The sequence below is a fragment of the Bombina bombina genome, chromosome 6 (assembly GCF_027579735.1).
Source record: "Bombina bombina isolate aBomBom1 chromosome 6, aBomBom1.pri, whole genome shotgun sequence".
Classification (NCBI taxonomy): Eukaryota; Metazoa; Chordata; class Amphibia; order Anura; family Bombinatoridae; genus Bombina; species Bombina bombina.
The window spans coordinates 28,371,862-28,390,577 of record NC_069504.1 but is presented as its reverse complement, the minus strand read 5'-3'; the positions used below and the strand labels follow the sequence as shown (position 1 = coordinate 28,390,577).

Sequence of the window (18,716 nt, the reverse complement as noted above, 5' to 3'; positions counted from 1 at the left end):
CTAACACCGCCGACCCCTATATTATATTTATTAACCCCTAATCTGCCCCCCACAACGTCGCCTCCACCTGCCTACACTTATTAACCCCTAATCTGCCGAGCGGACCGCACCGCTACAATAATAATAATAAAGTTATTAACCCCTAATCTGCTTCACTCCCGCCTCAATAACCCTATAATAAATAGTATTAACCCCTAATCTGCCCTCCCTAACATCGCCGACACCTAACTTAAATTATTAACCCCCCGAATCTCGCCGCTACTGTAATAAATGGATTAACCCCTAAAGCTAAGTCTAACCCTAACCCTAACACCCCCCTAAGTTAAATATAATTTAAATCTAACAAAATAAATTAACTCCTTATTAAATAAATTATTCCTATTTAAAGCTAAATACTTACCTGTAAAATAAACCCTAATATAGCTACAATATAAATTATAATTATATTATAGCTATTTTAGGATTTATATTTATTTTACAGGTAACGTTGTATTTATTTTAACCAGGTACAATAGCTATTAAATAGTTAAGAACTATTTAATAGCTAAAATAGTTAAAATAATTACAAATTTACCTGTAAAATAAATCCTAACCTAAATTACAATTAAACCTAACACTACACTATCAATAAATTAATTAAATAAAATACCTACAATTAAACCTAACACTACACTATCAATAAATGAATTAAATACAATATCTACAAATAAATACAATTAAATAAACTAACTAAAGTACAAAAAATAAAAAAGAACTAAATTACAAAAAATAAAAAAATATTTACAAACATTAGAAAAATATTACAACAATTTTAAACTAATTACACCTACTCTAAGCCCCCTAATAAAATAACAAAGCCCCCCAAAATAAAAAAAATGCCCTACCCTATTCTAAATTACAAAAGTTCAAAGCTCTTTTACCTTACCAGCCCTGAACAGGGCCCTTTGCGGGGCATGCCCCAAGAAATTCAGCTCTTTTGCCTGTAAAAAAAACACATACAATATCCCCCTCCCAACATTACAACCCACCACCCACATACCCCAATCTAACCCAAACCCCCCTTAAATAAACCTAACACTAAGCCCCTGAAGATCTTCCTACCTACAACCATCTTCTTCCAAGCGGCATCTTCTATCTTCATCCGATGAGGACCGGCTCCATCGTGAAGACCTCCAGCGCGGACCCATCTTCTTCCGACGACGTCCAACTGAAGAATGACGGTTCCTTTAAGGGATGTCATCCAAGATGGCGTCCCTCGAATTCCGATTGGCTGATAGGATTCTATCAGCCAATCGGAATTAAGGTAGGAAAATTCTGATTGGCTGATGGAATCAGCCAATCAGAATCAAGTTCAATCCGATTGGCTGATCCGATCAGCCAATCAGATTGAGCTCGCATTCTATTGGCTGTTCCAATCATGTGGGTGGTGGGTTGTAATGTTGGGGCGGGGGTATTGTATGTGTTTTTTTACAGGCAAAAGAGCTGAATTTCTTGGGGCATGCCACGCAAAGGGCCCTGTTCAGGGCTGGTAAGGTAAAAGAGCTTTGAACTTTTGTAATTTAGAATAGGGTAGGGCATTTTTTTATTTTGGGGGGGCTTTGTTATTTTATTAGGGGGCTTAGAGTAGGTGTAATTAGTTTAAAATTGTTGTAATATTTTTCTAATGTTTGTAAATATTTTTTTATTTTTTGTAACTTAGTTCTTTTTTATTTTTTGTACTTTAGTTAGTTTATTTAATTGTATTTATTTGTAGATATTGTATTTAATTCATTTATTGATAATGTAGTGTTAGGTTTAATTGTAGGTAATTGTAGGTATTTTATTTAATTTATTTATTGATAGTGTAGTGTTAGGTTTAATTGTAACTTAGGTTAGGATTTATTTTACAGGTAAATTTGTAATTATTTTAACTATTTTAAATATTAAATAGTTCTTAACTATTTAATAGCTATTGTACCTGTTTAAAATAAATACAAAGTTTATTTTACAGGTAAGTATTTAGCTTTAAATAGGAATAATTTATTTAATAAGAGTTAATTAATTTCGTTAGATTTAAATTATATTTAATTTAGGGGAGTGTTAGGGTTAGATTTAGCTTTAGGGGTTAATACATTTATTAGAATAGCGGTGAGCTCCAGTAGGCAGATTAGGGGTTAATGTTTAAAGTTAGGTGTCGGCGATGTTAGGGAGGGCAGATTAGGGGTTAATACTATTTATTATAGGGTTAGTGAGGCGGATTAGGGGTTAATAACTTTATTATAATAGCGGTGCGGTCCGCTCGGCAGATTAGGGGTTAATAAGTGTAGGCAGGTGGAGGCGACGTTGTGGGGGGCAGATTAGGGGTTAATAAATATAATATAGGCGTCAGCGGTGTTAGGGGCAGCAGATTAGGGGTACATAGGGATAATGTAGGTTGCGGTGGTATACGGAGCGGCAGATTAGGAGTTAAAAATAATATGCAGGGGTCAGCGATAGCGGGGGCGGCAGAATAGGGGTTAATAAGTGTAAGGTTAGGGGTGTTTAGACTCGGGGTACATGTTAGAGTGTTAGGTGCAGACGTAGGAAGTGTTTCCCCATAGCAAACAATGGGGCTGCGTTAGGAGCTGAACGCGGCTTTTTTGCAGGTGTTGGGTTTTTTTTCAGCTCAAACAGCCCCATTGTTTTCTATGGGGGAATCGTGCACGAGCACGTTTTTTAAGCTGGCCGCGTCCGTAAGCAACTCTGGTATCGAGTGTTGCAGTGGCGGTAAATATGCCTGTACGCTCCCTTTTTGGAGCCTAACGCAGCCATTCTGTGAACTCTCAATACCAGAGGTATTTAAAAGGTGCGGCCAGAAAAAAGCCAGCGTTAGCTACGCGGGTCGTTACCGACAAAACTCTAAATCTAGGCCATTGTAACTTAGGTTAGGTTTTATTTTACAGGTAAATTTGTATTTATTTTAGCTAGGTAGTTAGTAAATAGTTAATAACTATTTTATAACTATTCTACCTAGTTAAAATAAACACAAACTTGCCTGTAAAATAAAAATAAAACCTAAGCTAGCTACAATGTAACTATTAGTTATATTGTAGCTAGCTTAGGGTTTATTTTATAGGTAAGTATTTAGTTTTAAATAGGAATAATATAGTTAATGATAGGAATTTTATTTAGATTTATTTAAATTATATTTAAGTTAGAGAGGTGTTAGGGTTAGGTTTAGGGGTTAATAAATTTAATATAGTGGCGGCGATGTTGGGGACGGCAGATTAGGGGTTAATAAATGTAGGTAGGTGGCGGCGATGTTGGGGGCAGCAGATTAGGGGTTAATAAATATAATGTAGGTTGCGGCGATGTCCGGAGTGGAAGATTAGGGGTTAATAAGTATAATGTAGGTGGCGGTGTTAGGGGCGGCAGATTAGGGGTTAATAATATTTAATTAGTGTTTGCGAGACAGGAGTGTGGCGGTTTAGGGGTTTGTATGTTTATTATAGTGGCTGCGATGTCCGGAACGGCAGATTAGGGGTTACAATTTTTATTATAGTGTTTGCGATGCGGGAGGGCCTCGGTTTAGGGGTTAATAGTTAGTTTATGGGTGTTAGTGTATTTTTTAGCACATTAGTTATGAGTTTTATGCTACGGCATTGTAGTGTAAAACTCTTAACTACTGACTTTAGAATGCGTTGGGGATCTTAGAGGTAGAGGGTGTACCACTCACTTTTTGGCCTCCCAGGACAGACTTTACGACGTTTACGTAATTCGGTTTGCGGTAAGACCAAAAAAGTGTGCGGTGCCCCTAAACCTGCAAGACTCATAATACCAGCGGTAGTGAAAAAGCAGCGTTAGGACCTGTTAATGCTGCTTCTTCACCTTACCGCAAAACTCGTAATCTAGCCGAAAATTATCTAAAATAATAAAAACTATTCCTATTCTAATACCCAGTTTTAAAAAAAAAAAAAAAAATCACCCCAAAATAAAAAATCCCTAATCTATAATAAACTACCAAAGGCCCTTAAAAGGGCCTTTTGTAGGGCATTGCCCTAAAGTTAACAGCTCTTTTGCAAAAAAATAAAAACAAACCCCCCCTAACATTACAAACCCCCACCCCACCCCCCCAAAATAAAAAAAGCCTAACTAAAATAAACTAAAAAAACTAAAGGGCATTCAGCTCTTTTTCAGCCCATTAAAAGTCCTAATATAACAAAAACAACCACCCCAAAATCGGTACAGTTGCTGAAGTCTGGCGAAAGATCTTCATCCCAGTGGCAAAGCATCTTCACCCAGAGGGCTCCATTTTCATCCATTGTGGAACCAGCATCTTCTTCATCCCGGCGGAGGTGGAGCGGTCGATGTGCAGAGGCGTAGGTCCAGACGGAATTCCAGGCATAGGTCGATGTGAAGGTCCTCTTCAGGCAATCATTCGCCGCACACTGAGGATTCAATGCAAGGTACCCCTTTTATATTGGGGTACTGTTGCATTCCTATTGGCTGAAAAATTAAAATCATTCAATAGGAATTAGAGTTGCTCGCATTCCTATTGGCTGATTCAAATCGAGGGGACAGGTAGTTAGGTGAGAGCGCAGTATAAGTGCAGAAACGTCTTCCTCAGTAACATGGGCGAAAGAGTTAAATATATGACTATGCAGGTTTTGGTTAATTGCAAGATTTTGAAGGGGTGAGGTTTCTGATGGAATCGATTTTGTTATTGAAGTAGTTGGCAAAATTAGATTAAGTTTAATTTTTATTAATTTTAGAGGTTTTTTTGTAATGTTATTTTTTTTATTTTTTAGCAGTGTTAGGATTTTTTAATTTTGTAATTTAGTTTTTTTTTATTTTAAGTTTATTTTAGTTTTTTAAAATAGTAATGTTACGTTTATTTATAGTTTAATCTTATTTTTTTTTATTTCACAGGTAAGTTTTCATTTATTTTAAAGTAGTTATGTTGTAATTTAATGTTAGCGGGTGTTAGATTTAGGGGTTAATAGTTTAATTTAGTGTGTCGCAATGTGGGGGGCCAGCAGTTTAGTGGTTAAAAGGTTTATTTTAGTAATTGTGATGTGGGGGGTTGGTGGTTTAGGGGTTAATATGTTTATAATAGTATTTGCGATGCAGGGGTGGCGTTTTTGGGGTTAATAGGTTTATTTTATTAGTAGTAATGTGGGGTGCTGGTGGTTTAGGGGTTAATAGATTTATTTTAGTAGTAGTGATGTGGGGAGTCGGTGGTTTAGGGGTTAATAGGTTTATTTTGTGTTGGTGAGGCAGGGGGCTGGTGGATTAGGGGTTAATACTTTAATTTAGGTAGTTGTGATGTGGGTGGGCAGGGGATTGTTGGTTAATAGGTTTAATGTAGTATTTGCGATGTGGGAGGGTGGTGGTAGTTTAGGGGTTAATAGGTAGTTTATGGGTGGAAGTGTACTTTGTAACATTTTTGCTATGAGTTTTGTTAAACATTTTGGTTTCGGTACAGGCTAAAATGATAGCGGTATAGTCATACCGCCGTGACTTGTACTACAGGTGACCTGCCATTCCCCGCGCAAAGATGAATTTTTAAGCGTTATAGCCTTACCGCAAAACTTATAATTTAGGTGCATGTTTTTTAAACTGTGAATGTTATGTGTGCCCAAATACTTTAATGTAGATTCTGAGCAGAGCTAAAAAAGGGAAAATATGTGTATTTATTAAGCAGGAAATAATTGAGCATTGATTTAGACAAGACTGATGAGTACTTCAGGCGATAAAAGGAAGCGAGGAGATTTGACTTTAGATAGTGAAGACAGAGAAAGAAATCTTGGTAAGGGAAAGGCTATAGAGATTAGTTAACGAGAGCGGTGACAGCAGTATCTGATTAGCTAATTTAGGTAATGGCAGATTCTAGTGTAAAAATAACGCACTATTTAGGTAAGAGGCTTCTAAAGTGTCTCGTGCACATAATAGTGGCTATTTGCAAGGGTTAAACACATATAGGTTTATTCCAGTCTATCAAAAGAGGTGAAGTGTTTAATTGAATATTTGAGAAATTACCAAATTCTAGAACATTTCAATCTGCTATAAATGTGAGAAGGTTGAAAACAAACAAAAATGCAGAAAATGTATGTTTTTGTTAAGATAATTGATAACATTGAAAATAGTCAGGTGACCAATTTAGCTGCTGTGATCCCCATATTAAGGGCTAGAGTTAAGCTTTTTGCGGGTAGCGCTTATATTACAAGTTAAAAAAAAAAGCGGTAACCCAACTAACACAAAAATCTGAACATCAATTATTCTGTGCACGTTCACATATTCCCCCATAGAAGTCAATGGAGAAAAACATAACGGAATATGTTCTATTTATTCATAATTAAATATTTCTACATATATCTAATTGTTTTTATACAAATATACTGTATATTTAAACCAATATATATTGAGGATTATATATAGGTATCGATATATACAGATTTATATAGGAATATCTATTTAAAAATACATAGAACATATTCTGTGCTGTGTACAGAACATTGGGATGTGAAATATTTACAGGACATATACAGTTTTATATATATATATATATATATATATATATATATATATATATATAAAACTGTATATATACACAAATACATCTTAAGCAATGTATCTGTATGTTTCTCTGTTAATTTACTTTGGCGTTTTCTTTTTTGTAACACCCGAAATCTCATATGTTTGAGCCCTAATAAAATTTTTGTGCAATATTTTTTAACATCATTTTTATTAGATGGTGTTATAATGAGTGTAACTGTACTTTGTAATGTATTTTAGAAGTGTTCTATGCAGCTTTTTGGCTTCGCCAAACAGTTAACCACAGTGCTGAGATCATGATAAGAATTGTAGTATAAATTCGCTCAACTTGTAATATATGCGCAAATAAAATGGATTGTGAAACACGAAATAGCTTGCGCACAAATGTTTGTGCCTCACTTGTAATCTAGACCTAAATTGTTATCAAGGGTAGCCAAATTTGAGAGGGGCCCATACAGGCTTTTGAAGTTTGTAATAACGACTAGAGTGTCCTATTTCTGTCTGAAGGTAAATAAAACCACTGTAGTGCGCAGGATCACCAAAAACAGCGACAATCCCCTTACATAACGAAAAGGCTTTGTCATGTGCACACAGGCCACAATGTGCAGGACGAGAACTGCTTAAAATCAATTTAGGCCTCTTTCAAATAAGGTGTCTTGGTTGCACATTCAGCCTTCACCTGTGATTGACTCAGCTGTGATAGATGCACATATATTTATAAATATGGACTAAGCTAATTTACTTACTGTCTCAGACTATTATGTTTAGTCAATAGATTTTCCTTAATGGATTTAAACAATACATTTATGAAGTTATGAATTATTAATTCTTTCTTTAATTTGTAATATTTCAGTATGTAATACATTAAATATTTATAGAAATAGGTAGTCTTTATATATAAATTAATAGTCAACATAATTCTTACTCATGTGTATGATTTTATTGAATTTGTGTACATTTTATATGTTTTAAATGTGTATCATGCTTTGTGAAATGACAATGGTAAATGCCATTTTGCTCAGGAGTTTAGTCCATTTACGACAATACAATATCCAAAAGGCATGAAAACACCTTCTACTGTCTTATTTCGGGGAGCACTAAATGAAAAGCCAAAAAATTTGTAAATTGCTAGATGGAGCTACTGTTTGTTGTCAGAACATTTAACAGCACTAGCCAAAACTTAATAAATCCAGCAATGTAAACTCAGCTGTAATCTTTTTTTTTTAATTTGCTTAAAGGTCCATGATACCCAAATGCGGAAACACTTGAAATCTGACTAGAAAATATCACCTGAACATCTCTATGCAAAAAAGAAAGATATATTTTACCTCAAAATGTCCTAAGTATTCACACCCCATTGTAAAGAACTTTAAGCAGCAAATCAGTATGTCTGTCCTGGGACTTGCAAGGGAGCGTGCCTCAACCGAAGAGTTGCTCAGTATTTAGCCAGACAAACCAGTGTCATTAGATCTATGATTACTGATCTGAGTTCTCGTATAGGTACATAACTGACAGAGCATGGAGGCAAAGGGGTCTGATCCTAGCTCCTTTATGAGCACATGGATAATAGGAGCAGTCTTTGTTTTTGTGTATTTTTGAGGGGGGCAGTTGGCAACGCTATTGTTGGGTTTGTTTAGATAACAGAATGGACATAGAATTCAAAATTTAAGAGCATTTAATTTTTTTTATTTTTTTTTAAGTTATTAGTGATTGAAAACCATAAAATGTAAAAAAGAAAAGTATTAAAGGGATATTGTACACTAGTTTTTTCTTTGCATAAATGTTTTGTAGATGGTCCATTTATAGCCCATGCTGGTTTTTATTTGAAATAATTGTATAGTTTTGGTTATTTTTAAAAAACATTGTGCTGATTTTCAGACTCCTAACCAAGCCCCAAAATTTTAGAAGAAGACTGTTGTCTACCTACTCCAGCTTGCTCTTGTTTGTGTAAATGGTGTTTTTATAGGCAAAGGAGGGGGCAGGGGGGGTCTCTGTTTATTTGGCTTTACAGCCCACTTCACTGGGTGTCCCAGCCTAAGCTCATCAACAGTGCTAAACTGGGAGCTTCTAAGTAAGATTTTTAAAGGTTTTATACTGGATTTTTAGATCAGTATCTGTGCATATTATTCTTTATAGTAGTGTATATTACATGCAGTTATATAAAAAAAATTGTATTCTGTCCCTTTAAGTGAATTATGGCAATCAATGCCGCAAACTACTGTCACATGTCTTAGTGGGGGGAGTGCCAGGCCTGGTGTTTTGGGTTTGCTGCTGTCAAGCAGTATATGTCTATCTTTTGTATTAGTATAATAACTGCATCTTACATTATTTATACTTTTCTTCTTGCAGGATTTGGCGGTTTCCATCTTAACCTGCACCGGATATCAGGCTATGCGTCCCCCGTCTGAGCTTCTCGTGCTGGCTCTCAGCTTGTCTGTCCAGGTGACCTCAGGTACGTGGGAACAGGAAGACACAGAAAAACGTTGAACCAAATACATAATTCTATAATTACTGCACATTTGGGATAGGAGTCAGAAACACAACATATTATATATCTGCAAATTGCTTTTAAACTTTTGGCTAATAAAAAAGTAAAATAAAGGTACATTACTAGCCCTTTGAAAAGGTTTTTGAAATCTCACACATAAAAGGACATAAACACATTGTAATTATTAGCACAGTTTTGCAATTCATTAATTTACTAATTAATATACTAATTTATTTATGATGCGTATCCCTTTACTATGAGCTAAAGGGATATGAACCAGTGCTCGTTAAGTTAAAAAAATCAGTTAAAATTGTCACATCCCTGCCTAGTATTGAACCAGGGACTCATGATTTAAAGCCTGTAGCCCTGTCTCTGCTCCACCAGAGGGATTTAGCTTGTGCTTGTGTTTTGGGAGACCTCTTGCCTGCACTGGTTGTGCTTTTTAGCTCCATCTGCCTGCCAGCTGCAAGCAGTTAGTTTGTTAGCATTGCTATAAAAGGAAGCCTCACAGACCGCTCCCTGCCCTGACATTGCGGTTCCACTAGTCTGTTAGTGCCCTTGACCTTGCCTGGTTTCCTGTTTGGATTTTTCCTCTGGTTCCTGAATTTGGCTTGCCTCCTGACTACTCTCTTGGATTTCCCTTTTGTTTGATGAAACATTGGACTGCTATTCTGGTATACTGAACTTGGCCTTGTCTCCTAACTACTCTATCAGATTCTACCTGTATTTGGTGATTTATCAGACTGCTCTCAGGTATCTGACTCTCCTGGCTATTTTCTCATCACCAGACTGTCTATTCCACCTATTATCCTGTGTCACCATCCTGCCTTTTCTGGTATCCCGTGTATACCATAGTTGCCAACATTTAAAAAAAAAAATTCCAGAGATACTTTGAAGCAGAGACACAAAAGTTTATCGTTACCATTGCCCCCCCCATCAGGTAGACTCTCAAAACAAACAAATTAAATACTAGTAATATAATGTAGCTATACTGATTACTTAAAGTGATAGGAGAATCAAATTTAATCTTTAATGATTCAGATAAAGCATGTCATTTTTAAATTCACTTCTACTAAGAAATTTACGCCTAGATTTAGAGTTTGGCGGTAGCCGTCAAAACCAGCGTTAGGGGGTCCTAACGCTGGTTTTTACCGCCCGCTGGTATTTGGAGTCAGTCATTAAAGGGTCTAACGCTCACTTTGCAGCCGCGACTTTTCCATACCGCAGATCCCCCTACGCCAATTGCGTATGCTATCTTTTCAATGGGATCTTTCTAACGCCGGTATTTAGAGTCTTGGCTGGAGTGAGAGTTAGAACTCTAATGACAAAACTCCAGCCGCAGAAAAAAACCAGGAGTTAAGAGCTTTTTGGGCTAACGCCGGTTCATAAAGCTCTTAACTACTGTGCTCTAAAGTACACTAACACCCATAAACTACCTATGTACCCCTAAACCGAGGTCCCCCCACATCGCCGCCACTATAATACATTTTTTTAACCCCTAATCTGCCGACCGCACACCGCCGCCACCTACGTTATTCTTATGTACTCCTAATCTGCTGCCCCTAACACCGCCGACCCCTATATTATATTTATTAACCCCTAATCTGCCCCCCTCAACGTCGCCGACACCTACCTACACTTATTAACCCCTAATCTGCCGACCGGACCTCACCGCTACTCTAATAAATGTATTAACCCCTAATCCGCCTCACTAACCCTATAATAAATAGTATTAACCCCTAATCTGCCCTCCCTAACATCGCTGACACCTAACTTCAAGTATTAACCCCTAATCTGCCAACCGGACCTCACCGCTACTCTAATAAATTTATTAACCCCTAAAGCTAAGTCTAACCCTAACACCCCCTAAGTTAAATATAATTTTTATCTAACGAAATAAATTATTTCTTATTAAATACATTATTCCTATTTAAAGCTAAATACTTACCTGTAAAATAAACCCTAATATAGCTACAATATAAATTATAATTATATTGTAGCTATTTTAGGATTAATATTTATTTTACAGGCAACTTTGTAATTATTTTAACCAGGTACAATAGCTATTAAATAGTTAATAACTATTTAATAGCTGCCTAGTTAAAATAATTACAAAATTACCTGGAAAATAAATCCTAACCTAAGTTACAATTAAACCTAACACTACACTATCAATAAATTAATTAAATACAATACCTACAAATAAATACAATTAAATAAACTAACTAAAGTACAAAAAATAAAAAGAACTAAGTTACAAAAAATAAAAAAATATTTACAAACATTAGAAAAATATTACAACAATTTTAAACTAATTACACCTACTCTAAGCCCCCTAATAAAATAACAAAGCCCCCCAAAATAAAAAAATGCCCTACCCTATTCTAAAATTAAAATAGAAAAGCTCTTTTACCTTACCAGCCCTTAAAAGGGCCATTTGCGGGGCATGCCCCAAAGAATTCAGCTCTTTTGCCTGGAGAAAAAAAACATACAATACCCCCCCCCAACATTACAACCCACCACCCACATACCCCTAATCTAACCCAAACCCCCCTTAAATAAACCTAACACTAAGCCCCTGAAGATCTTCCTACCTTATCTTCACCACACCGGGTATCACACCGATCCGTCCTGGCTCCGATGTCTTGATCCAAACCCAAGCGGGGGGCTGAAGACATCCATCCTCCGGCTGAAGTCTTGATCCAAGCGGGCAGAAGAGGACATCCGGACCGGCAAACATCTTCATCCAGGTGGAATCTTCTATGTTCTTCCATCCGATGACGAACGGCTGATCTTCAAGACCTCCAGCGCGGATCCATCCTCTTCTTCCGACGACTAGACAACGAATGAAGGTTCCTTTAAGGGACGTCATCCAAGATGGCTTCCCTCGAATTCCGATTGGCTGATAGGATTATCTTGTTATTGAGGAAAATTCTGATCTCCACTCCTCAAGTATATCTATTCAAGGTACAGACACTACTAATGTAACGGTTAGTGGGATACTTGAAAAATGTAAATTGATTTGGCGGTACTCGGCCAAATCAATTGTAGTACATCTTATCCAGGCACTCTCACACATATACCAGTTTTAAATTAAATTCTAATAAAACATTCATTCTACAAGTCACACTGGTGTTAGGTTAAAAAGGAGAGGTAATCTCCAGCTGCCCTGACATGTTTCGCCAAAAACTGCTTTGTCAAAGGTGGGCCCACCTTTGACAAAGCCGTTTTGGCGAAACATGTCAGGGCAGCTGGAGATTACCTCTCCTTTTTAACCTAACAGCAGTGTGACTTGTAGAACGAATGTTTTATTAGAATTTAATTTATTGGGCTCCCAATCGTGTTAAACTCAAAAGTGGGGTACAATTAGCTATAGCCTGGATATTTATTTGAAATAACATTAACACACCCACTGAGTTATACAGACTGTTTCTCAACTGATAAAAGAAACACTAGGCATCAGCTATTATTGATGGTAATACAGGCTCCTTCAATTGTCTATATTCACTATATAGTGGCACTATACTAATAGAACAGTGTTAAAGACGTTGAGGATCCCAATATTTCCACAATTGGGGCAATAATCCTGGACCACATTATATAGGTGTATTTAATTCTTAATACTTGCGGGCCACCAGATAAGAGTGAATTACGCTATTTTTCATAGGGGTATTACCCAAAATCTATTTACATTTTTTGAAATATTGGCGGCTCTTAAGGCCTAGTCATACACCAGGTAGTCCAACTGTCACACTGGATTATTACAGGGGAATTTACAATACAAGAGCGTGGTATTACACCATTCCAATCACTATAATCTATCCAGGTATCAACAAGAATTATGCTAATACACTTAGACGCTCTATAATAGTGGGGAGATACCTTGTGGTGAACCGTATAGGATACTATTGATATCCAAAAAATTACAAGGGGTACTCCCAACCCAGGCACCCAATAAGTGATTATTATCACTCACACGCATCGCCTATAGGGAATTGTACCACATAACCTATACAGTGGTATCATATTACTACAGATAACCCCGTTTTCAGATATAGAGCAACAATAGGGGTAACCACATTTTGACTGTGACATATGTCCAAAATAACCTGAATAATACAGTGCATATGTGCAACCCCTTTTGACTGATGGTACAATTTCTGGAGATCATACCGGGGTCTTCACATTAGATACATTGTGATCCTGGAGGTACCATCCTCCCCCTGAATCACCTCGTTTTCTGTCACACTGACTGAATTTTTTAAATTTTCATTTTTTAACATTTATATTAAAAGTTAAGTTTTAAATCCGCCTTCCTTTGGGCTTCTTTACCTATGGTATTACAAGCTAGTATTCAACCAGTGCTGTTGAGTGCTATCCAAGTACACTCTTTCAATTGCGTACAACAATTGGTATTCTTTAGTCTGTTTCTCCCAGTGTACAGCACCTAAGTCCCAGATTGTACCACTATTATCTCTGCTATTATACAAGAGACATAAATATTACAAGGGACACAGCACTAGTAGTGCCGTCGTCTTTTTCTTTTTCTTCTCAAGGAGAGAAATCACTGTATATATTTGTTTTTAAGCATCTTATTATAATATTTGTGTTTCTCCATCACGTGCAGAACCTGCACAGCTCTCAAACTAAAGTTTACCTTTCACACTTCTTTGAGGAAACTCACACTACTTATCTTTGTAGCTCACCAGACCAGAGAGCTTTAGACCATTGAGCATTATACATGATATGTACTTTATTTATTGCTGTCCCCATGGCTGTTGTAGAAACGTCTTCAGTGCTGAAAGTGATCTTCTATTTTACCCTGTAGGTGATCAGTGCTTAGGAGGCAGCAACATATTCACTGAGATCTCAGAGAACAGCCCTAATGGAACATTTGTGGCTAACCTGACAGCATTTGGGGACTCGGTAACAAACACGGTGAAACTCTGCCTGAGCGGCACAGATGCTGACTGGTTCTACCTGGATGGGAAAAATGTATGGCTCAACGTGTCCTCTGGAAAAACATTGGACAGGGAGGTATGAGGTAGGGGGCTGGGAGTGGGACAAGGGTGGGTGGAAAGGAATGAAAATGAAGAGGGTAAATAAAATAAATAATGACTGCAAGACTTGGTCTGTGAGTGTCAATGGATCTGGTGTTAATTTAGATTAAAGGGACTATAGATAACTATAGAATTCATAGGGGCCTATCTGTCAAGCTCCGGAGCTTGAGGGCCTGTGTCTCCAGGCTCGCCAGAAAAACCAGTTATGAAGCAGCGGTCTAAAGACCGCTGCTTCGTAACCCTGTCCGCCTGCTCTGATGAGGCGGACAGGAATCGCCGCAATTCAACCCGATCAAGTACGATCAGGTTGATTGACACCCCCCTGCTGGCGGCCCATTGGCCGCGAGTCTGTGGGGGCCGGCGTTGCACCAGCAGCTCTTGTGAGCTGCTGGTGCAATGCTGAATACGGAGAGCGTATTGCTCTTCGCATTCAGCGATGTCTGTCGGACCTTATCCGCACTGTTGGATTAGGTCCGAAAGACATTTGTTAAATAGGCCTCATAGCCTTAATATGTGTAGCTTGGTGTGGTTGTTAGAAACCTTCAAGAATACAAAAGGGTTTAATAAATCTGAGACTTAAAGGGACAGTCTAGTCAAAATTAAACTTTCATGATTCAGATACAGCAGCAATTTTAAGCAACTTTCTAATTTACTCTTATTATCAATTTTTCTTGATTCTCTTGGTATCTTTATTTGAAAAAGCAAAAAACGTAATCGTAGGAGCGGGACCATTTTTGGTTCAGGACCTGGGCAGCGCTTGCTGATTGGTGGCTACATTTAGACACCAATTAGCAAGCGCTACCCAGGTGCTGAACCAAAAATGGGCCGGCTCCTAAGCTACATTCTTGCTTATTCAAATAAAGATATTAAGAAAACAAAGAAAAATTGATAATAGGAGTAAATTAGCTCTATCTGAATCATGAAAGCTTCATTTTGAATAGCCTATCCCTTTAAGGCATTTGTCACAAAAAGAGCAACAGCTGAACATAAGTCGTGATCTCAAGCTGAAGGGTAGCAGATTCAGGAGTAATTTACAGAAGATTATTCACAGAAAGGAGAGTTATTTCATGGAATAAAGTTTCATTAGAGGTGAGAAGAGCTTAGACTTGAATGTCCTATTCCTAAAAACCAATTAAAGTGACGGTAAACTCTCACCTTTAAAAAAAACAGATCTGGAATCTTATTGATGCTTTAGATGGAGTTTCATTAATCAATTGTAATGACGATGCGCTATAACTTACTTTTTAATATAGATATCAAATTCCCCGCACTCCGCTGCCCACTTAAAAGGTCAATTATTCTGTGAGCCAACAGTTTGAATTGTTGTCTTATCAGTACTCTCCCCATATGGCACTTTTGTTGTATCTAGAGCACTGATTGGACAACAATTCAAACTGTTAGCTCACATAAAAAATTACTTTTGAAGTGGGCGGCGGAGAGCGGGAAATTTGAATTTTATATCTATATTAAAAAGTAAGTTATAGTGCATCTTTATTACAGCTGATGAGTTAAACTCCATCTAAAATATCACTACCATCCCGGATCTGATTTGAAAAAGCGGAGAGTTTAACATCTCTTTAAGGAAGGAAAATAGACTCAATAGGACGTTTGGTTCTAATCTTCTGTCAAATTCCATATTTCCATGTTACTACGTTTCTATGTCAGTATGTTTATATACTAGTGTGTTTATATGTTAGTACGTTTATTACATTTATACGTTTGTGTTTATATGCTAGTGTGTTTTATGTTAGTACGTTTATATGTTAGTACGTTTATTACATTTATATGTTAGTGTGTTTACATGTTAGTATGTTACTACGTTTACATGTTAGTGTGTTTATATGTTAGTATGTTTATATATTAGTGTGTTTATATGTTAGTATGTTTACATGCTAGTGTGTTTATGTGCTAGTACATTTATATATTTGTGTGTTTATATCTTAGTACTTTTATATATTAGTGTTTTTATATGCTAGTGTTTTTATATATTAGTGTGTTTATATGCTAGTGTTTTTATATATTAGTAGGTTTATTACATTTATGTTAGTGTGTTTATATGTTAGTACGTTTATTATGTTTATATGCTAGTATGTTATATGTTAGTACGTTTATATGCTAGTGTTTTTATATGTTAGTGTATTTATATTTTAGTATGTTTATATACTAGTGTGTTTATGTTAGTACATTTATATGCTAGTGTGTTTATATGTTAGCACGTTTATTATTTTTATATGCTAGTGTGTTTGTACGTTAGTACGTTTATATACTAGTGTGTTTATATGTTTGTACATTTATTATGTTTATATTTTAGTGTGTTTATGGTAGTACATTTAAATGCTAGTGTGTTTATATGTTAGTACGTTTATTACATTTATATGTTAGTACATTTATATGTTAGTGTGTTTACATGTTAGTATGTTACTACGTTTACATGTTAGTGTGTTTATATGTTAGTATGTTTATATATTAGTGTGTTTATATGTTAGTATGTTTACATGCTAGTGTGTTTATGTGCTAGTACATTTATATATTTGTGTGTTTATATGTTAGTACTTTTATATATTAGTGTTTTTATATGCTAGTGTTTTTATATATTAGTGTGTTTATATGCTAGTGTTTTTATATATTAGTAGGTTTATTACATTTATGTTAGTGTGTTTATATGTTAGTACGTTTATTATGTTTATATGCTAGTATGTTATATGTTAGTACGTTTATATGCTAGTGTTTTTATATGTTAGTGTATTTATATTTTAGTATGTTTATATACTAGTGTGTTTATGTTAGTACATTTATATGCTAGTGTGTTTATATGTTAGCACGTTTATTATTTTTATATGCTAGTGTGTTTGTACGTTAGTACGTTTATATACTAGTGTGTTTATATGTTTGTACATTTATTATGTTTATATTTTAGTGTGTTTATGGTAGTACATTTAAATGCTAGTGTGTTTATATGTTAGTACGTTTATTATGTTTAAATGCTAGTGTGTTTATATGTTAGTACGTTTATATGCTAGTGATTTTATATGTTAGTACGTTTATATACTTGTTTGTTTATATTTTAGTATGTTTATATGTTAGTACATTTAAATGCAAGTGTGTTTATATGTTAGTACGTTTATTATGTTTATATGATAGTGTGATAATATGTTAGTACGTTTATATGCTAGTGTTTTTATATGTTAGTACGTTTATATTTTAGTATGTTTATATACTAGTGTGTTTATATGTTAGTACATTTAAAAGCTAATGTGTTTATATGTTAGTACATTTATTATGTTTATATATTAGTACGTTTATTATGTTTATATGCTAGTGTGTTTATGTTTGTACGTTTATATGTTAGTTTTTTTTATGTTAGTACATTTATATACTACTGTGTTTATATTTTAGTATGTCTATATACTAGTGTGTTTATAAGTTAGTACGTTTATTATGTTTATATGCTAGTGTGTTTATATGTTATTACATTTATTACATTTATATGCTAGTGTTTTTATATGTTAGTAAGTTTATATTTTAGTGTGTAAAATGTTAGTACATTTATATGCCAGTGTGTTTATATGCTAGTGTATTTATATGTTAGTATGGGCTCTATTTATCAAGCTGCATATGCAGCTTTGGAACGCCTTCGGTGAAGAGCCTGCAGCAGTTAATTAAGAAGCAACTGCCGTCAGACTGCAGCTTTCTAACGTATACATCCCCTCTGTGCAAGTCTGACTGGGGTGATTGACAGCCCCTTGCTTGTGAAATTGACCAGGAGTGAAAATAATGGAAAAGATCTTGAAAGTGCAAGGAGTGAACCTGTGTAGTAATACAATCGATTGTTATATATTCAGCACATTTAAAATGATTATATACTAGGCGATAAGCCTGCCCAGAGGGCATTCTATGTTTAAAAAATTCAAACCCCTTAGCTAAAATTATAAAATATAAAATAGTAAAATTACAGAAAAAAATAAACAAAACTATCCAAAATAAAAAAAATTAAACCTAAACTAATACCCCTATAAAAAAAAATCCCCCCAACATAAAAACACCCCCTAATCTAATACTAAACTAGCAATAACCCTTAAAAGGGCCTTTTGTAAGGCACTGTCCTAAGTTAAACAGCTCTTTTACCGCTAAAAAAGTCCCCCTAACAGTGAAAACCCTGCACCTACCAAACCCCAAAATATAAAAACCTAATACTAAAAAAACGAAACTACTCATTGCCCCTAAAGGGGCATTTGTATGTGCATTGTCCTTAAGATGGCATTTAGCTCTTTTATTGCCCTTAAAAGGGCAATCAGCTATTTTTCAAGCCCAAAAAACCCTAAAACCCTAATCTAAAAAAAAACCACCCCAAAAATTAAAATAAAAAAACCTAAACCTAAGCCCTAAATAGGTACTCACTGTTCCTGAAGTCCGGCGGAGAAGGTCTTCTTCCAGACGGATGCATCATCTTCTATCTTCATCCGGAGTTAAGGCGGCATGGAGCAGAGGTGCGGAGCTCGGTTCCCTATGCCTGGATCCTCGGTGGCGGTCATCACGGCGTCGGCGTTCCTCGGCGGCATGGAGGCTCCTCTTCATCCGATGTTCATTGTAGACTGAAGATTGAATGCAAGGTACCGCAATCAATTTGGGGTACCTTGCATTCCTATTGGCTGAAA

The 18,716-nt window shown here is 35.9% G+C and overlaps 1 protein-coding gene across 1 annotated transcript in view; it reads left to right on the top strand.

Annotated features, from left to right (window-relative positions):
• LOC128664310 (protocadherin alpha-13-like) overlaps window positions 1-18,716 on the top strand; it is a 134,121-nt gene that overhangs the window by 81,591 nt on the left and 33,814 nt on the right. The window contains exons 2-3 of the mRNA XM_053719149.1: window positions 8,863-8,965; window positions 13,830-14,038. Coding sequence (XP_053575124.1) covers window positions 8,905-8,965; window positions 13,830-14,038 — 270 coding nt within the window. The 5' untranslated portion in view covers window positions 8,863-8,904. The remainder of the gene's footprint in view (window positions 1-8,862; window positions 8,966-13,829; window positions 14,039-18,716) is intronic.